General features: G+C 38.9%; 3 protein-coding genes across 7 annotated transcripts in view; all 3 read right to left on the bottom strand.

The window, feature by feature from the left end:
* Window positions 1-20,582, bottom strand: part of LOC137298113 (cytospin-A-like) — a 124,392-nt gene that overhangs the window by 27,461 nt on the left and 76,349 nt on the right. The window lies entirely within an intron of this gene.
* On the bottom strand, window positions 441-11,750 carry LOC137298117 (ankyrin homolog). Of its 4 annotated transcripts, XR_010957717.1 has the most exons (11): window positions 11,631-11,739; window positions 9,455-9,501; window positions 9,060-9,261; window positions 7,909-8,006; window positions 7,547-7,670; window positions 6,293-6,493; window positions 3,636-3,754; window positions 2,825-2,939; window positions 2,052-2,487; window positions 1,069-1,909; window positions 441-1,010 (listed from the first exon to the last, which is right to left on the bottom strand). XR_010957717.1 is itself a non-coding variant. In XM_067830214.1 (9 exons), the coding sequence occupies exons 2-9, from the start codon at window positions 9,473-9,475 to the stop codon at window positions 2,186-2,188; spliced, it is 1,182 nt and encodes a 393-aa protein (XP_067686315.1). In that variant the 5' UTR covers window positions 9,476-9,501; window positions 11,631-11,750; the 3' UTR covers window positions 441-2,185. The 4 variants fall into 4 exon arrangements, 3 of the variants coding, with proteins under 3 accessions (XP_067686315.1, XP_067686318.1, XP_067686317.1); XM_067830214.1 differs by having other exon boundaries at window positions 441-2,487; window positions 11,631-11,750; XM_067830217.1 differs by having other exon boundaries at window positions 441-2,483; window positions 2,821-2,939; window positions 11,631-11,709.
* The window catches only part of LOC137298116 (stAR-related lipid transfer protein 3-like), a 56,495-nt gene continuing 48,940 nt past the window's right edge, over window positions 13,028-20,582 (bottom strand). For both annotated transcript variants that reach the window (XM_067830212.1, XM_067830213.1), the window contains exons 12-14: window positions 19,994-20,178; window positions 19,234-19,327; window positions 13,028-17,357 (exon numbers count right to left, since the gene is read on the bottom strand). In XM_067830212.1, the coding sequence (XP_067686313.1) occupies window positions 17,250-17,357; window positions 19,234-19,327; window positions 19,994-20,178 (387 nt within the window). In that variant the 3' untranslated portion in view covers window positions 13,028-17,249. The remainder of the gene's footprint in view (window positions 17,358-19,233; window positions 19,328-19,993; window positions 20,179-20,582) is intronic.

Here is a 20,582-nt window from a genome sequence, read left to right as displayed (position 1 = left end):
TCTCCACTGAAAGTCAAGGTAGCTGGTGTAGTCATTTTTCAGGTATAGTTACCATGGAATATTAACGATGTTCATGACTATTTACATGTCCCCACGACACATCACAAATACCTTTTACGGAAGGGTTAAACAACATGATCTCCTCCTGCCAATATGGGCATTACAGTGTTAAATTTGTCACATCAGTGTATAACTCTCCCAAACATTTCAGCCAGAGCAAAGGGCTGGTTAGATGTAAAACTTGCCAGCCCTGACCAAACGTTACCTGTCCACAAAAAAAAGTTCACATACATGTAAAATTTAACAATACCACTGGGCAGGTGAATTTGAGAATCTGGCAGTCCATGTTGAAAATTAGCTCATCTCGGGTGGTCAAGCAGGCAGGTATTTTGAATGCGGGTATTATACAGATCTATTCCCCCCAAATGAAACACACCGTCAAAAATATTCTGGTTTATTGTTGAATAACAATATACAAACAAACTGATTACCATGATAACTATACCCCCACTCATAATATTATTCTTTGATTCTACGAAAGTTTAATCTGTCATGGCAAGCAGTGATCACATAAAACTATAGGCAGAACAGAGGTGTCATGAAATTCATCTGATATGGACTTTGCTTTCATTTGGTCATAACACTTTCTGATGCACACGCTTCCTATCTTTGATCTACCTCCTATAATCTACATTCACCTGTTATCCACTTTGAGTTATCCTTTTATGACCCGAATCATCATTCATAACACACAAGATGTATAAACAACATATATCCTTTGATGATCCAAATCATTGTTCATAACACGAGATGTATAAAAAACATATAGTCTTTTATGGCCCATATCATCATTCATAACACATGAGATGTATAAACAACATATATCCTTTGATAACATGAACCTTCATTCATAACACATCAGATGTATGAAAAGCATATAGACTTTCATGACCCAAATCATCATTCATAACACATGAGATGTATAAACAACATGTAGTCTTTTTTCAGACCTAAATTATCACTCATAACACATGAGATGTATAAACAACATGTAGTCTTTTTTCAGACCTAAATTATCATTCATAACACATGAGATGTATAAACAACATGTAGTCTTTTTTCAGACCTAAATTATCATTCATAACACATGAGATGTATAAACAACATGTAGTCTTTTTTCAGACCTAAATTATCATTCATAACACAAGATATATATGAACAGTATAGTGCTTGTCTTTCATGACTTGAATCCTCATTCATAACAAAGGAAATGTATAAACAACATATAGTCTTTTACGATCTGAATCAGTCTGATACGAAGTGAATCATTCATCACGAGAAGTATAAATAACATACATCATACTATAACCTCTATCATCATGGATCACAAGAGATATAAAAAGAAAAAGGCCTTAAAGAGAACATTCAACAGTGTAAGTAAATCATACAATAAAATTCAACACAGGAAAAAGAACTAACAGCAACAGTGCACGACCTAGGCAAAGCAGAATGAACTATCTGTTGAGTGAGTGTGTAATAGTGTGAGTGAGCAAGTGCTAGTATGAGTGAGTGAGTGAGTTGGGATTTATGCTGTTTAGAGCAGCAATATCACTACCAGTGACACCAGAAATGGGCTTCACAAATTGTACCCATGTGGGGAATCAAATCCACTTTAACCACGTTTTAGAAACAAGGTACGCCATAGTCAAGTTGACCAGGTGATTTTTTTCTCAACTATGATGATGCAAAGGTTGTGGAAGGAGAGTACAGCCTCATCAGTTGCTGCTAATCTGCCAGCCCATAGCTACTAAGTGTGTTGAAGACAACAAGAATCCCAAAACTGTGACTATCACTGACTGGTAGTATTTGAGGCGAAAATGTTCAAGCATTTCAAGCCCTGGTGTTGCTTCTAGCTGAAATTGAATAAAACTGACAGAATATCTTAATAACATAAAGTCTTGTTCAAGAAGGACTTACTACAATCTCTGAGGAATAATGACATGAATCTTATGGATACACATTTCTGAGGCTGCAGCATATGGACAAGTAGCTTTCAATATTTCCTTGTCTAATCAACTGAACATACCCATTCCAATGTGCTGATATCTGGTGTGTACTTTGTACATACTGTAGTGTACCATCACTGGCTGTCTGTGATCCACCAGTTGAAGTATTAAATAACACGTCAATCATAATATCTGACGAGGAGGAAGTCTTTAAGTGACTGAGGTAGCTGAAGTTCATTTATGGCTGTGAGCCCCTTAAGTGTGAGACAGTGCCGTAAACTTCCTCTGCAAAGTCTCTTCAGACTTTTGGGGCTGTACATTTCCTTGTAGAGCCAGTCTCGGAACACAGGGACACGGTCACACAGTACCTGGACAGCATCGCTGCTGAAGAGACTGTAACTCCTGTCACAGTCAGCCAACAGCAGCAGCTGAATGACTCGGAGCTTTCCCTGTATCACTGCATTCTCTAGTGGCGTTCTACCTGCAACAACATCCACAGGAGATTCACATGTATCATCTCCATGAGTATCTGTTACATGTCCATGTGGTTCATACCCTTAACCCTGATTCACTCAACCGGTTCAGATTAGAACTGGTCCCCACTGACCATCCTTGTCATAAGAGGCAACTACTGGGATCAGGTAGTCAGGACAGCTGACTTGTTGATACCTGTCATCGTATCCCCATTGTGCTGTTGATCACTGGACAGATTGCTGCCACCAACTGATGCAACACCTGTTTGAGTGAAGATGTCAGGACACCACAATACGTCACATAAACCAAAGAGGGTTTTTTAATGAGATGTTTATAAAACTTACCAAATCTATCCTTCAGATCTGGGTGAGCACCATTATGAAGGAGGAACTTTGCAATATTTACACTCTGTCCATCATTGGTAGCCAGATGAAATGCTGTATTATTAGCACTGTCTACCTGGAACAGGTAAAAGTGTTGTGGTTGGCGTGAATATAAATCCCTCTTAGTCACATCATAGCAATGGGCGAAACAAAACATACCATGATGTCATTTAGAAGCCTCATGTCATTGTTGAGGATCATACATTTGTTTCTCCAAGAACATAGTAAAACCAAGTGGTTTGCAAGTACTACAAAATCAGAAATAGCCCGTTCAATACTTAAAAGAAATTTGTAAGTAAATATTTTCTTTCTGATATTTTTTAAAGAGGACTAAGGAAAATCATGGAAAAATGATCTTGTTATCTTGTCAGCTACAAAGTAAACACTCACTGATTCCTAAACATGAGCAAGAATTGACTAACTGAAGCAATAAACTGATGCACTTTTGCATTGTGAGTTTTCAAGCAATTATATGACAATAATTTTCATGTACCAATACAAAACAGAGAGTTGCATAAATATTTACAAGGTTTTTTTTATAACACTCCTAATCCCATGTTTTCAAGTCAAATATCTCACGTTTACCACTAAAACACAACAAACAAATTAGCTTTGGAACCTGCTCTGAAATATTTATGGTCAAGAAGTTATAACACAAAGGTATGTGTGTCTATGGCAATACAATCTGTATCCTGACCTTCATATTGTGACACATATACATGTAATGAACTTGCTCTACTGCATCATCCATGCAGCATATCTTACTACTCACTGCATTAACATCAGCCCCAGCCTTTATCAAAGCTTTGATCTTGTCCAGCTTCTTCAAGCTAACAGCAAACATGAGGGGAGTTGCTCCTTTCTGGGTTTTCTTGTTCACGTTACAACCCGCTGGAGAAATAATACAACATGGTGTTATGTGTCTTGCTGATCCTATTACTCAACAGGAAGTTTCCCATCAGATACTTAGTAGTTAATTCTGTTTATAATATACTTCCAAGGCCAGATGGTGTTGCTGCTGAATTCTTAAAGGCTTCTAGTCATCTCACTGTACTATATCTTACTCATTGTTGTAATCATATTCTTGAAAATTTAAATCTTTTTGGGGTTAAAGCATTATTTGTCCTGTTCATAAGTCTGGTTGTATAGATGATATTAATAATTACATAAATAAGTTATGCAGGAGGAAGAAGGAGGTCAAGGTATTACAGTTTCCTCCTCTATTGGCAATCTCTGCTCTCTTATGTTTGTTGGCGATGTGTCAGCAATTGCTGACACCTGTGCACAGTTGTGAAAACGGATTAATGTACTTGGTAACTTTTTTACCAAACTGGTATGAGCGTGAACTCATTATAACCACGATTATTGTTTTCAGAAATGGTGGTCCTTTGCACTCATATGAAAATTGGTTCTATACTGGTAATGTTATTGTCACTGTATCTTTCTACAGGTACCTTGGAATTATGTTTGCTCCTAAGGTATCCTGGAGTAAAGCTACATCTTGCCCTGCATTACAAGCAAATAAGGCAATATTCTCTGTTAGAAATTTCCAAAGGAAACTTGGCAGCATTAATTATACAGATTTATTTAAGATTCTTGATGGTATGATATCACCCATTCTACATTATGGGTCTGAAGTCTGAGGCATATCCTACTGTAATACTATTGAATCTGTTCATATGAAAATTTGTAAATATGTTTTGGAAAATCCACCTGTTACGATGTGGCCTTGAGTGAATGAGGAAGAGTAACTCTAGAGTTTATTCATACAACCAATGCAGTGAAATACTGGTGCAAACTTTTAAACATGTCTGACTATAGATTACCAAGACAGTGCTATTTTATGCTATTATCATTAGACACGGCAGCATGAACTTCATGGGCAACTAGAATTAAAAATATTCTTGTTCAATATGATTTTGGATTTGTATGGATAAGTCAGGAAATTGATGATCACAAAATGTTTATTGAATCATTTAAACAGAGATTACATGATGATTTATACCAGTCTTGGCAATCATCTCTGGATAGCAGCCATAAATGTTTCTACTATAAGCAATTCAAAACTCTTAATTAAATGTAGAGAGCTACTTGATAAATAATGATATCCCTCAATATCTAAACAATATATATGCCAAGTTTGGTGTTGTAATTTTAAACTAGAAGTTGAAACTGGTAGACATGCTAATGTTGTATGTAATGAAAGGCATTGCCTGTTTTGCAAATTTAATTGTATCTTTGCTGTTGAATATGAATGGCATGTGTTTTATATCTCTGATGCATACACCCATATCAGGAAAAAGTATGTATCAAAATAGTTTAGTAAATGTCCATCAATTACTAATTTTATATCAATATTACAGAGTAAAAATGTTAATAATCATCAAGGATATGTGTCATTTTTATACTCTGTTGATAAGAGACACAAATCTAAATGAAATACCTTACATGTGCTCCAATTAACCATCAATTTATGTATATGTATTTTACGTCAGAGGCCTGTTTCTCAAATAAAATTCGGTCTGTCAGTCTGTTATGTGTGTTGTGTTGAGTAATATATGTTGCCACTGTATCAAAGTAATTGGTTGTAACTGTGAGTGACAGCAAACAATGGAAGTGATAATGAAAATGTCAAGTGATGATGGCTTCATGGAGTGATTGGAGTTACCTTCTCCTGGTTGTAAACCTACCAGGCAGACTTGAAGTTTTGGAATGGAACAGGTTCCAGAAAAGGAGTGTACCTATATAACTTAGGTAAGATATCCTTTTCCCACGTGACTTGAGTCACTTGTCAAGTGGGAGCTGGATGATTATCAAATAGCTGCAAACTTCAAACATCACTCAGTTCAAGTGTGAAGACATGCCTAAGACCAGAGGCATTGATTATTGGGGCTGTGACTAATTACTGCTGCTAGTTACATGACCATTATAAATTATTGATAATTCTTGGGTGGTCATTTAAATTTTAGGCAGCGTATCAGCCTCTGATGAGTTCCAGATCAACTACTGCACTCTGTTCCTCACACTAGGATGTCTGCCTGCATCAGATCTTACTGCTGGCTTGCTACCACTGAGATAGTGGATATGTCACTTTTCTCTCCGGATGAAGAAGGCCTTTGGTCAAATGAACCCCTACATTAAAATAATTTCAACCAAAACATTTGTGTCACAGAGGAATTTTACTGAAACACACCCCTTAACATGTTTTCACAACACATTTCCAGGGATTTACACAATGTAGAACTGAAGATCCAGTCCACACAAATTTACTGAATATATGCTACACCTCTGTTGAATATTTTCAGGTCCAGATTTTAACAAAGTGGAATTAAAATTCACATTGTTTTCAATGAACTTAGTCAACCTCTCAAGAATATTTCGCTCTTCAATATAGATATCTGCTCCTCAACACAACAAATATCTGCGTACCTTCCACAAGTCGGTTGACGATCTTGACACTGACCCTAGGCTCCATCATGGCGTGTCCCAATGCTGTTGTGCCCTTGATGTCTTCAAGCTCAAGATCTGCTCCTGCCCCAATCAGGGCATCCACCAGGTTGAGACGATTCAAGCACACTGCCTCGATGAGAGCACTACGCTTGCTGCTGGTCTGACTGTTCAAATCCACACCTGGTGAGGTCAAGTAAAATCGAGTCTCATATGACATTCCAAGTTTAAGAAATCTCCAGCCACATAAGGTATATCCTACCTCTACAAACGGATAAGGTGAGTGAGCATGGTTATACCATGCTTTTAACACTATTCCAGCAATATCATGATAAAGGACTCCAGAAATGGGCTCCACACATTGCACCCATGTGTGGATTCAAACCCAGGTCTTTGACATGACAAATGAACACTTTAACCAGAAGCCTACCCCACTGCCTCCACTGGATAGGGGTGAAATGATGCACCAGTGCACTGTGACTTTTACTGCAGCATATGACACACAAAATGCCATTTTCCCAAACAATACAAGGCAACATGCTTGGCCTTACAAGGCTAAAATTCATACTACTTGTTTAAAGACACATCCCATCACGTTTTAATTTTCAGTTGCCAGCTAAATAACCACCAAAAAAATACTGTCTACAGCTAACTTTCCCTTTGGAACCAACTCTGAAATATTTGAGGTTCCCATGCGATTTGACATAGTCAGGCTTGTTGACTTGGATGACGCATGTCTTTGCATCCATTGGCCTAGATCAATACACATGCGGTTGACCACTGAATAGTCTGGTCCATATGCAATAATTTAAGAACTGTTACCATAAATCTGGACTATTGCTGGAATATTGCTGAGTATGGTAACAAAAAACCAAAGAACCAGCCTACTTCTACCAATGAGTATGGTCACTCAGCAATATGGCATTTGTAAAACGGCAGCATGTAGACTTGGTAAATATGTCTGGAGCACACAATTCTGCTTTCGATATTAAAGACAAATGAGGGACATACCACTGGGGTACATAACATAGGGGGTACATACTGCCCCTGTATCTTCAGAGCATAATGAGTCACCATCAGTTTACCATCAGTAGTCATGAAGTCTGACCACCTCATCCATCCACATGCATCTTACATGAAGATTACATCAAGTATAAGATAGGACCAATTCTTTACCAAGAATCTCCACTGAGTACAAGAAAATGTACAGTCTTCATCCTACACCCAGTCACCAACCTTTTCCTATGAGGAACTTGACAACATCCAGTCTAGCAGCAGCAGTAGCGAGGAAGATGGGAGTCCTGTTGTTTCCGTCCTTTATGTTCGTGTCAGCACCATGGGAGCACAGGGCTGTTATTGTCTAACATATCAAAACAAATGTATTAGGCATCCATGAATATTTTGATACCTTCCACAGCAGAAATGCCAGTAGCCTGAGTTTACATGTATTTTGATCATCAACTATCTTAGTTGGTAACAATGCAGAAACTCTAGTGAGTATTGTTTTATCTCACTTTTTGTAATATTCCAACAATATCAAGGTGGCGGGCACCTAAAATAGTCTTCACAAATTTGAGACAACATCCTGAAGTCCTCACCTCCATGTCTGAGTGCAGCACAGCCACGTGGAGCAGACAGTACCTCTTCATCTGGATGTTGCGAAACAAGGAGGGACTCTTCACCATGCACGCCTCACCTGCAGTACAGCGATACAATGTAGTCTTTGTCATTTGTCATGGCTACCACCAAACATTCAGCACTTCACTCAGACACTGAGGGGAACATGAAACAGGACTTGTATGTTTGGACTGACAAATTTAGAGCCAACACAAGTCTCTGTGTTTATAACCATTTAGCAGTAAAATACGGCTATCTAGCTGGGATAACAGTAGCTTCAGTTTCCTATGGATGCAAGTCAACCCACTGTTGAGGTCATATTACACTATCAGGCAGGTCATGCATTAAAACTATCAGTACATCATGTGCTGATGATTCTCTTTGGACTTTCTATCCAAAAAGCAAGAGACCTTGGCACTATCTTCCTATCTGGCATATCACCTGAGGAATATGTTGAATCTCTCTGGTATAACGTAAGAGATGTTTCATGTCTAAATATCTCCCTTACCAACGTTAGAGTTTGTTCATAGCAAAATGTCACTTCGGGAATATGCCTGCAAAGTTATGTTTCTTTTGCATCTCCATTATCGGCAAAATCAGCTATCTACTACACAGTCAAACAATCAAATTTCTCCTGTAGCCCTAATATCACAATTTATTTCATCTGATTATCGTAACAAGTCATTCATTTCCCACACTCCTGTGAACCAAAAACTCCCCATAATTGATACACCAACAGTGTTGCCACATTGTTTTAATCATATTTGACAGAATACCCCCAAACACACGATGTGTCTATCATAAGACTGAACTGTGTTTTACATTTCATCAGCATTCTTCAAGCCATATGACAAGACCAAGTCGGCTTACATTTACAATTTAACTAAGCTTAAATGAGTTGGGGGTTTCATAAACCTATTTAGTCATTATTTACAAACAGAAAAGAATCATAGAACACAAATATAAATAATCAGTCTGTCTTTCACATTGCATGGTTACAATTTATGACGCAGATCAACCTCATCCAAGTAGTTCACCATGAGATGTTCACTCATGCAAGAAGATGGGGACTTAAATAACACAATATGATACGTCTGACTTGAAAAACATATGACACACTGTTACAGCCGACCTGTGTGTACCATGTTGACGTCAGTTCCATGTCTCAGCATTAAGCTTATCTTGTTCACATCGTTAAGTCGGACAGCTTTAAATATGGTATCTTCTTCCTCAGTGGGGAGTTCAACAAACTCATCACTGATTCCTTTTGAAGCCACAGTGTTAGCCTCGTCTTCATCTTGAAGCAGAAAGGGTGGAGGGAGTCGGTTCTGTAACTGTTTTAAAAGGGGCAGTAACGATGTGTTCACGACCACATTGCAATTCTTTAACACATTGAAGATGAACATTTTATTGATTGCATAATCCTTAGGGCAAAAATATTTGAAGCGACAAAACTATTCAAAAACGTAACACGAACTTACACCAACCAATAACAAATTTTGTTTCATTTGTAGGGTTAATACTTACAAAGTTTCCAAGATCAACCATTCTTACAGGCTACTCTAGGAAGGTATCTGTAACAGAAAGTGCAGATCTGCACAAGTCTCTAAGATAATACTTATCAGTTAAAATGCTAATTTATAAGTTAAAATATACATAAAAAAACATAATGTCCATCTGAAACTCTAGCATCCTTTGTGTAATATCAGCTTGTCGGCTGGACAACTGTCACCAGACGATTGCCACCCAGTTATATTTTACTAAAGTAACAAGGACAATTGCAACCCAGAATTTCCTGTAATTTTACAATAATTTAGAATAATTTGTTATATGTTATAAATTACCATGTCAAACTCATTAAAAGTTGGTTAAGAAACTGATTATGGGTGGCAATTGTCCTAGACCCTTATTAAGGTTAGAATTGGTATCTGTCTATGGACTTAGAATTCAGTGTAACCTCTGAACAAAGCTACAAAAAGTGCAGCAAGTCAATAAGTTTAGTTTTAAGTCACAGCAGGGGACACCAAAAATGGGCTTCACATAATGTACCCATGTGGGGAACTGAACTCGGGCCTTCAGTGTGAAGAGTGGAAGCTTTAACGACTGGCTTCTGTAACACCCATACAAGAAGTGTAACAGCTGTTCATGAAGATCATAGACAACGGCAAGAGTCCACTGACCTGTGCCGGCCTATGAACAATAGCTGTTGTGATTAGGGTGTGTGGATGTTTCATATTCCTTTTGGATTTGAGAACTCTGGATACTGCTGGAAATACAATCACATTGTACAGTTTGGGTTTTGCTGTGTACATAAATTTTAATCTCATAACTCTGTTTAAATCCAAGGTACCTTGCCCATACATGACCTACTATCACAGAGACCATACCTACATCCTCAGCTTTTGCACTTTCCTCCTTTAAGCTTATCTTGAAGTGAGTAGCTGCAAAGTTTCTGATGCAGCGTTAAGCAATATTTGCTCACTCCCTCTTCATGTTTATGAACTGCCTATTGTTCTTTACACTTTGTATATTTTCCTGGAGAAAATATGGAGAGAGACTGACACTTTTGCACCAGTCTGGACTGTGATATTTTGTTCTGCCTGGATGTTTCTTCCCAAATCTAGAAATGTTACATTAACTACTACTGGTCAGACCTCACCTGTATATTGGTAAAATATGGTCAGTGTCCTCAGCATATTAATGAATATAAACCTAGTCGTAATAATTAATACGGGAATGTTCATAATTTATGGCTAGGATGGGTGATGATGATTTTAAGGGGGATCACTCATTTTGTTCTTTGGAGGTAGGTGGGGGCTGATCAATTTTGTACATGCTCTGGGGGGTGGGTCATTGATTTTTTACATGACAAGCATGGGGATTGCTTATTTTGTACGTTGATTTTAGGGGGTGTCATTCACATTGCACATGCAACTCCATAAAAATCCTCCTCCTCTAGCCATAAATTTGGATGGTCCCTCATCTTACATATGTACATACAATAAGTCATTAGTGACCTCTTTATTGGTAAAACTGCTGCCTGTTTCCCCTTTAAATCTCAACACAATATATATATAGTAACATTATTTGATATGATTTGACTAGGAGCATTATTATTCCTTTTAGGAATGAATAATGTTTTGTGCAACATAGCAACATAATTTTGTGCAACATAATCATTTCTTTATGAAAATATACGTTCCATACACACAACAAATGTAAACAATGGCATGTTCAAAACAACTAAAACAGTTGCATGCAATATTTGTGCAGATATTTTGAGAGTAATAATGGTTATTTATTTGGGGAAACACCTTCAGCCGAGCGCTGGATAGCTGAACGTGATCTATATTTAGCTCATCTGCGTCATCCAAGGCGTGGACACATCCATATAAGGAAATTAAACAACACATGAATGAGCGCTGTCGCCGCGATTATACGGAAATGAGTGGTTTATGACCTTGTCAAATATACCGTAAACAAGTAAATACAATATTAGTCACCCAATATTATCGACAACGACAACTGTCAGTCAAGAAATGTTCCACTATCTCCAGATATCCAGACTTCAAGCGCCGATGTTTGTCCGTTCTGGGTCTTTCATAGTTTCGAGTTTTTTTTCAAAGAATTAATAAAAATGCTACCCATGTCTGATTATACTTGCCAGTGGCTGTTTGATGGGCAGGTTAGATCACATACGTACGTGGTCATTTGTAGATGACAAGCATGTACTGCAGTATAGAGTGACTCAAAACTTCGCAGCCCTGCGTTCTCGTCTGGACATAACTAATCTGAAACCGGATTGGTTCACTGTGCAGAACCCAAACCAAAAGCAGATTAATGAAAACCGGAAATAGCTTGAATTGGATTTTATGTGCGTTTCAATTTGCGAGATTTGCAGACCCGTAGTCACTTGACGTAATTTCCAATCTGCTAGACTTGTCCAGCAGTTTTCCACATGGCGGTTTACAGGGAACGACTGTGTGTGATACAACTGCTGACTGTCTGAACACTGGGCCAGTTTATAGGCACAACAGTTGACCGTCTGAATGTTGAGCCAGTCTATAGATGAAACAGTTGACTGTCTGAACACTGGGCCAGTCTATAGACACAACAGTTGGCTGTCTGAACACTGAGCCAGTCTATATATAGCTTCTACAGCTGACTGCCTGAACACTGAGCCTGTCTATGGATAAAACAGTTGACTGTGTGAACACTGGGTCAGTCTATAGACACTACAGCTGACTGTCTGAACACAGAGCCTGTCTATAGATAAAACAGTTGACTGTCTGAACACTGGGCCAGTCTATAGACACTACAGCTGACTGTCTGAATGCTGAGCCAGTTTATAGATACAACAGTTGACTGTCTGAACACAGCCAGTCTACAGATACTACAGGTGACAGTCTGAACATTGAGCCATTCTTTAGACACAACAGTTGACCATCTGAATGTTGAACCAGTCTATAGACACAACAGTTGGTCGCCTGAACACTTAGTCAGTCTATAGATCCAACAGCTTACTGTCTGAACACTGAGCCAGTCTATAGACACTACAGCTGACTGTCTGAACACTGAGCTAGTCAATGGATAAAACAGGTGACAGTCTGAACACTGAGCCAATCTACAGATACAATAGGTGACAGTTTGACCACTGATTCTATAGACACAACAGTTGACCATCTGAATGTTGAACCAGTCTATAGACACAACAGTTGGTCGTCTGAACACTTAGTCAGTCTATAGATACAACAGCTTACTGTCTGAACACTGAGCTAGTCAATAGACAAAACAGGTGACAGTCTGAACACTAAGCCAGTCTATAGATACAACAGCTGACTGTCTGAACACTGAGCTAGTCAATGGATAAAACGGGTGACAGTCTGAACACTGAGCCAATCTACAGATACAATAGGTGACAGTTTGAACACTGATTCGGTCTATAAGTACACCAGCTGACAGTCTGAACAAGTAGCCATTTAAGTACTGTCATTCTCACTGTGTTGATACTTGAGCTGTATACAAAATTCTTTCATGAAGAAAGTGAGAACTCTCATTTTCATCTTAAATGAGATACTTGTTAAATAAAAATGACACAGATTTACTGAAAAATGACATTTATTTTATATTATCACATATTCTGAAACTGTATTTTCCATATTCATTCTCATATATACAACACATCATATAAGTACAAGAGTTCACTGTACATACTCTCTACAGTTTGTATAGATTGTGATGAATGCTGGACCTGTCAATACTACATGAAGTGCAATCCTTCTTGATAACATCCATTAAACCCCACATTTTTGTGATAACAACGACATGAATAAGCCATGAGAAAATATGATCCAGTACAAAAATGTCTGCTATAAGACAGAAAAGTAGGCTTTTCTGGTTAGTGATTACAATCACCTTTCTAAACAAAACTACATCTACTAATGGCTAGAAATTTCTACATAAAATATTGTGTCTTTTGTAAAAGAAATTTGAACCAACTCACCATTAGGAAATGGTATTTGTTGAGAACATTTGTTTCATCTTTTCAAGTATAAAATGATAAAAGTGAAATTTTGTTCAAGTTCAAGTACCTATGGTAACATATAAAATGACACAATGAAGAAATCGTATTCTATTAGGTAAAATGAAACAATTTTGAAAATGTTTTCATTTGCAACTTGACAAGTGAAGGAGTCTTCCACCTATAATGCAAAGGTCTGTACAAAGTGCTGTGATAAGGAGCAGACGCCTCCATCTTCCAGGGCCGGTCACCAAAGTAATAACCAGTCAAAGTCAGTAGTATGTGCCCTATGTCCCGCTTCTGTCACTGTAAAAACTAATATGTGCCCTAAGAAGCTAAATGAAGTAAACATTAGCAAACCTAAATGCAAGTTTGAATCACCCATATGAAGAATTTCATGATGGATCATGTTACATATTTATAACCATCATAGAAAATATTCTAATACTGTGAAGAAAAAATTCACAGCCAATATATTCCTAATGACAACTTAAAGTTGTCTTATCTGATATACACTACACAACCTTTATATCATGTACGTGACAGCACAAGGAATATCGATATCATAGGCTAAGACATATTTATCCAGTCTTCAGACCTTGTGTCAAGTGAGTGAGATGGATTTGACACCTCTTTCAGCAATATTCCAGCAATGTCACGGTTGGAGACACCAGAAATGGGTTTCACATATTGTACCCATGTGGAGTATCGAGCCAAGGTCTACGGTGTGACGAGTGGACGCTACTAGGCTACGCTATCGCCCCCTCTGTTAAATGAGGTCTACAGTAATTAACAAAGACGTTGGCAGCAATGTAACATCAATGTATTTCCAGGATCACAATGTAGAAAAAATTGCCCTAAAATACCTTGTGAAAAATTACAAGAATAGTTTATGTAAATCAGGCAAATCCTTATGGCACTTTCACACATAATACAGTACTGACATTAGTTAAAGATAACCCTCATTTTCATGGTCATATTCATTATCCGGCAGACATCTACTACTCATCAATGTCATGGCATGAAAATATATGTACAAATCTGATAAAACATCAGATGTAAAACTGTACAATTTTGTTCACATTATCTGTCATGTCATCTAAACTTCTTCCAATGGATGACCCGTGAAGACCCAGGACAGAACAGGTCTTCAGCAACTCAAGTTTGCCACAAAAGGTGCTTTGCTTGTTGTAAGAGGCGACTAATGGGATCGGGAGGTCAGGCTCGCTGACTTGGCTGACACATGTCATTGGTTAACCATTGTGCTGATGCTCATGCTGTTGATCACTGGACTGTCTGGTCCAGACTCACTTTTTTACAGACTGCCGCCTTATAGCTGGAATATTGCTGAGTGAGACGTAAAATTAAACTCACTCCCTCTTCCCATCATTGTATGAGCAGCATGGATATCAAGTATATAACCCCCAACCAACACAGGAAGACCCTAGCTTCATCACATATACTAAAGGCATAGCTTTATTAGGTAAAGGGTCATGAACACAATGAATGGGTGTCTTGTGACCAACTGTTCCACAAGAGGCAGAATCATCAGGAACATGTCCTGATAATTGTCACATATGTGTTGTTCAGTTCACAAAGGCTCTGACAAATTTTAAACCTGATGGATTTATATATCACAATTAAGAGAATCGTGTAATACAATCGTGTAATGAAATGAAAAGTACATTGCTTTTATACAGTTAGCTTGATTATAGTCATAACTTCAAATTAACCCTGATACATTTAGAACATGGTTAAACAAGATATTGGATTGATGTTTATTAATAAATTACTCAACATTAGATGAATATTATACTCATTAATAATCACAAATATAATAACACATAATTTTATGTTTTGAGGTATTTCCAGCCATGTTGATATTCCTCACTTCTGAGCATTGATTTTTATATGGATAACTTTAAAATATCTCAGGTGCACAAGAAATGGGCTTCTCCATGATCTGTAGTGTCCCAGGTCTCACATCACAATATATACATACTCACAATTCAGTTTTCTGCACCTACAAGGGTAGATCTTTGTATTTCTATTTACATATATATACATTTACTTTGTTCCAGAAATAACAGCAAGACTTTGCTATCATGAATATAATTAAATAGTACATTAATGCTGTTGTGTTTTTATTCCAGCATGGCACCTTTGTAAACGCTCTTGCAACAAGTAGTCTTATCATTGAAGATTTCCACATTCAACACCTGACATCCCATAATTTAGGTGTAATGGTCAACGGACCTTAAAAGCCTTAGCCTGCAAAAACCAGCTATTAAAACTCCAAAACATCTTTCAGAAGAAGCATATACCGGCATGTATAAAAATAACATTCATATTGTCCTTGAGCTTACAGGTATATATCAGAGTTATCTCCCTTGTACAACATGCACTCCCCATGTAACTTTGCCATTTCAAAAGTCAAACATTAGTGTCCTCAAATAAATGGACAACCAAATTTGATTTCTGTGATTACTACTGTGAGTAAATTACATCACATGAGCAATTCACACCTGTCAGTAACTTAATAAAATTGTACATAGTTTGGCACTTTTTCAAACTGATTATCCATTCCATTCTGTAAACACAATTATAGGAAATTCTTGTGAACAAGAATGCCAAGTAACATTGCCGCATACACCTCAAGCATATATGATAACACATAATGCATTCAAGTGCTTTCACAGGCTATCCCTAAGAGTAGAATGATGAATACATGAATAACATTATAAAATGTGACAGAAGGACGACCTAAATACAATTAACGATTTAAATACAAGAAAATTCTTGCATATTTCTCATTTTACAAAAGCATAATGGTAAAAAAGATTATTTACAGACATAAGTGACATAATGAAGTGTGAATGTTTTCTGTATGTAGATAGGACATAAAGTGACAGAAACACTGATAAAGAACAGCTTGTTGTGTTGGGAGATTGATGGAACTGCCAATGATTTGATACCTTCTATAGATAACATAGTATAGTAACTCCATCTAGGCTTTCTTGGTTGAAATGGTTCATTCTTGCTTGGTCAGTGACTCAGGCAATTGAAACATCATATCTTTCAAATAAAAGTACAATTATTCAATTCAAACTCAGTATTTGGATGCTGTGACACTCCAGAAGCAACCCATTCACATGTTCAGGCAATAATAATTTTCTGGGTGACTAGTGGGTATGGGTTAGTTCCAATAATGTAAACACCATTCAGTTCATTATGGGATGAACTGAATTTCATGAAACTAATTACTTGAAACCTGTTTGTATACAAATCATGCCATAGAAAGTTAATTAAAATATGTTTTGCATAAAAAATACTTTTTTTGCTGAAAATCAGTATTTAATTTTAAAAGAATAATAATAATGAATTTTGGGGTAAATCATTTAAAATATTACGACTGTTTGTCATGTAAACCAAGAAATATAAAGTGTGGCCTGAATATTCTGTCACTGAGGGATCAGCATCCTTGTAGTGATGTACACAACCAGGAATGCTGGACAATGGCTCTTCCTGTGAGTACTGGAGGCTGTTGGTTGATATATCCCGTATCAGTCAGTACACCGTTTCTATTATGCTACATGTTACAAAGTATATCTTCCAACACACAGCAAGGGTTCACCACTGTGAAACCACAGGATCTGGTCCATGAACCACAGGATCCAAAGCTAGACCATGTTGGCTGGTGACTTGTCACAACAAGAACAGGACGTATACAGAAATTGTCACTATATTGCACCCAGTTTCCTGTTACGAGCTTGTGTCCTTGCACATTTCTGTGTGTTCCCATCACCTCTCAGCATTATTTAGACTTTCTGCCCGTTTGCGTACGTGAACAAGCATGTCAAGGCAGACTGTTGACAAACTCTGGTCGATCAGCTTCTGTGGCAGCCAGCCCTGTTAACAAACAACAAGGTCCATATGATTCTACTGCTTGTAAAATGATTTAACACTTTTATCAATGAACAGTTTCCAATGATGCAGTATGATCCTATATTTAAAAAGGGCAGTTGTGAATGTTGAAAGCTCAGCACACATTCTCTCATTTCATTGAAAAGCTTTTTTTAATGTTCATCTGTGTTTAATGGGCTCCATGAAAGAAAAAAGAATTCAATATAAACTGGCTTCAACTGCAATCATAGCAATGTTAGCAAACTTGTTTTAGGAAAGGTCTGTTTTGCTCAATAAAATAGTGATTTTATGAAAGTATTTATTAAATGTTTAATGGGCTCCATGAAAGAAAAAAGAATTCAATTCTAAACTGGCTTCAACTGCAATCATAGCAATGTTAGCAAATTTGTTTTAGTTCAAGTGAAAACAGACCCCATACCCTGGGCATGTCAGTGTCCCTGGTACAACAGGCATGTCCACTCACCCTGTCTAGTGGGCATGTGAGTCCCCTGGTACAACAGGCATGTCCATTCCCCTCTCTAGCAGGCATGTGAGTTTCTCTGGTACAACCAGCATATACATTCCCCTCTCTAGCAGGCATGTGAGTGTCCCTGGTACAGCAGGCATGTCCATTCCCCTAGTCTAGCGGGCATGTGAGTGTCCCTGGTACAACAGGCATGTACATTCCCTCTGTCTAATGGGCATGTGAGTGTCCCTGGTACAGCAGGCATGTCCATTCCCCCAGTCTAGCGGGCATGTGAGTGTCCCTGGTACAACAGGCATGTACATACCCCCAGTCTAGCAGGCATGTGAGTGTCCCTGGTACAACAGGCATGTACATTCCCCCAGTCTAGCGGGCATGTGAGTGTCCCTGGTACAACAGGCATGTACATTCCCCCAGTCTAGCAGGCATGTGAGTGTCCCTGGTACAACAGGCATGTACATTCCCCCAGTCTAGCGGGCATGTGAGTGTCCCTGGTACAACAGGCATGTACATTCCCCCAGTCTAGCAGGCATGTGAGTGTCCCTGGTACAGCAGGCATGTACATACCCCCAGTCTAGCGGGCATGTGAGTGTCCCTGGTACAACAGGCATGTACATTCCCCCAGTCTAGCAGGCATGTGAGTGTCCCTGGTACAACAGGCATGTACATTCCCCCAGTCTAGCAGGCATGTGAGTGTCCCTGGTACAACAGGCATGTACATTCCCCCTGTCTAGTGGGCATGTGAGTGTCCCTGGTACAACATGTATGTCCATTCGCCCTGTCTAGCGGGCATGTGAGTGTCCCTGGTACAACATGTATGTCCATTCCCCCTGTCTAGTGGGCATGTGAGTGTCCCTGGTACAACAGGCATGTACATTCCCCCAGTCTAGCAGGCATGTGAGTGTCCCTGGTACAACAGGCATATACATTCCCCCTGTCTAGTGGGCATGTGAGTGTCCCTGGTACAACAGGCATGTCTATTCGCCCTGTCCAGCGGGCATGGGAGTGTCTCTGGTACAACATGTATGTCCATTCCCCCTGTCTAGCGGGCATGTGAGTCCCCTGGTACAACATGTATGTCCATTCGCCCTGTCTAGCGGGCATGTGAGTCCCCTGGTACAACATGCATGTACATTCCCCCTGTCTAGCGGGCATGTGAGTGTCCCTGGTACAACAGGCATGTCCATTCCCCCTGTCTAGCAGGCATGTGAGTGTCCCTGGTACAGCAGGCATGTCCATTCCCCCTGTCTAGCGGGCATGTGAGTGTCCCCATATCACAGGCATGTCCATTAACCCTGCCTACAGGTATGTGGGTGGCACTTGTACCACCCACATGCCTATTCCCCGTTTTGTGAATGCCCCTGACACAACAGGCATGTGCTGTTCCTCCCTCCTCACCTTGAGGTTTGTGTTGAGCAGCCAGACGAAGATACACTGATCAGGCTCCCCAGGGACAGGTTTGAAGCCCCAGCCTCCTGGGCCGTTCTCACCCCTGAAACACACAAAGAACTTTAAGCCAGCCCCTAAATAATGGGACAAATGAATCACACACAGTGTGTTAAAGCTACCACTAACACAACAACACTGGACTAATTACCTTGACAGAATTCTAAAAAGTCAACATCTATCAACATGGGTGACATGCTGCCACTCAAAGCCAACTACAAAAATGTCATTGTTTTCTGGAACTACACAGCCTCTATCTATTTTCTGAAACTGACTACATCCTGGAAATTCGCTACTCTGTGACTCATTCTTTGTCCAGGCACCAAATTTCCAGTAGTGTATGATAATTTAATTAGGTCTGAAACCAACTTTAACTGTAATTTTAGTTGTATTATTGCATGCAATGTTATTATGGGAAGTGTGCATGATGTTAGGCAGTTCTCGGGATCCTGCGCTGTGTAACATATATGTAACTACCATATAAAGCAACAAATCGTCAGGATCCTGTTATGTCTAAGGGACAGAACTGTGGAAACAAACATATGATCATGGAATCAAGGCATGGCCTGAAAGTATGACTATGCACCGCAAACTGCGGCACCATATCATCTAAACAAATACGGACACCTTCAGTATTATAATCACAAACTTATCTTCCAACAAAGACCCACTAATTATTTAGCAGTTTATAATGTGTATTGCAAGAACTCACCTGACATATTTCTTTTGTGGTGGCATTTCTGGATGTGTGGTAGCAATGCCAGCCGACATGTAAATGCCGTCCTTCACGCCCCATTGTCTCACTGTGACGAAGTCTCGACTGGTGATGAGGCCACCACCACCCTCAGCAGCGACATTGTAAGAGACGTCTGTGTTGTCATTTATGACTTGCAACGTCTGTAAGAAATGGGGATTAACTAATCAAGGAGTCAATAATATTTGAGCATTGCTTCTTTCATGCAGACTTAAAAATGATTACGAACCTGAAAGAGCTAATGGAACATGAAACACCCACTCATTTAATCCCTCATGACCCATCACCCAACCTCATCTCATAGCAAGGATCATCATGAGAGCCCGTGGTTTGCCTGTCCCAGGCCCAAACAAACACTCACTTACTCTTACCACAACCATGGTACTGTGTGTCAATGACTACTGCTTTAAGCCACTGTTAGAATTATTTCACCAATATCAGAAATTGGCTTCACTTTACCTATGAGTGTACCCCATTGGCCCCAGTAGATACTAGATTGTACAAATTCTGCACAGCACAAACCGTATATAGGTTGACCCACTTACCC

This window comes from Haliotis asinina, chromosome 10, assembly GCF_037392515.1.
Source record: "Haliotis asinina isolate JCU_RB_2024 chromosome 10, JCU_Hal_asi_v2, whole genome shotgun sequence".
Taxonomy (NCBI): Eukaryota; Metazoa; Mollusca; class Gastropoda; order Lepetellida; family Haliotidae; genus Haliotis; species Haliotis asinina.
The sequence above is the reverse complement of the archived record's forward strand: the minus strand, read 5'-3'. Positions and strand labels throughout refer to the sequence as shown.

Coding starts and splice junctions, on each gene's coding strand:
- LOC137298117 (XM_067830214.1), bottom strand. CDS start 9,475: ATGGTTGATCTTGGAAACTTT. Junction 9,262..9,454: donor TGGTTGATCTTGGAAACTTT/GTAAGTATTAAC, acceptor CTTTTAAAACAG/TTACAGAACCGACTCCCTCC. Junction 7,671..7,908: donor TGCTGCACTCAGACATGGAG/GTGAGGACTTCA, acceptor TTGATATGTTAG/ACAATAACAGCCCTGTGCTC.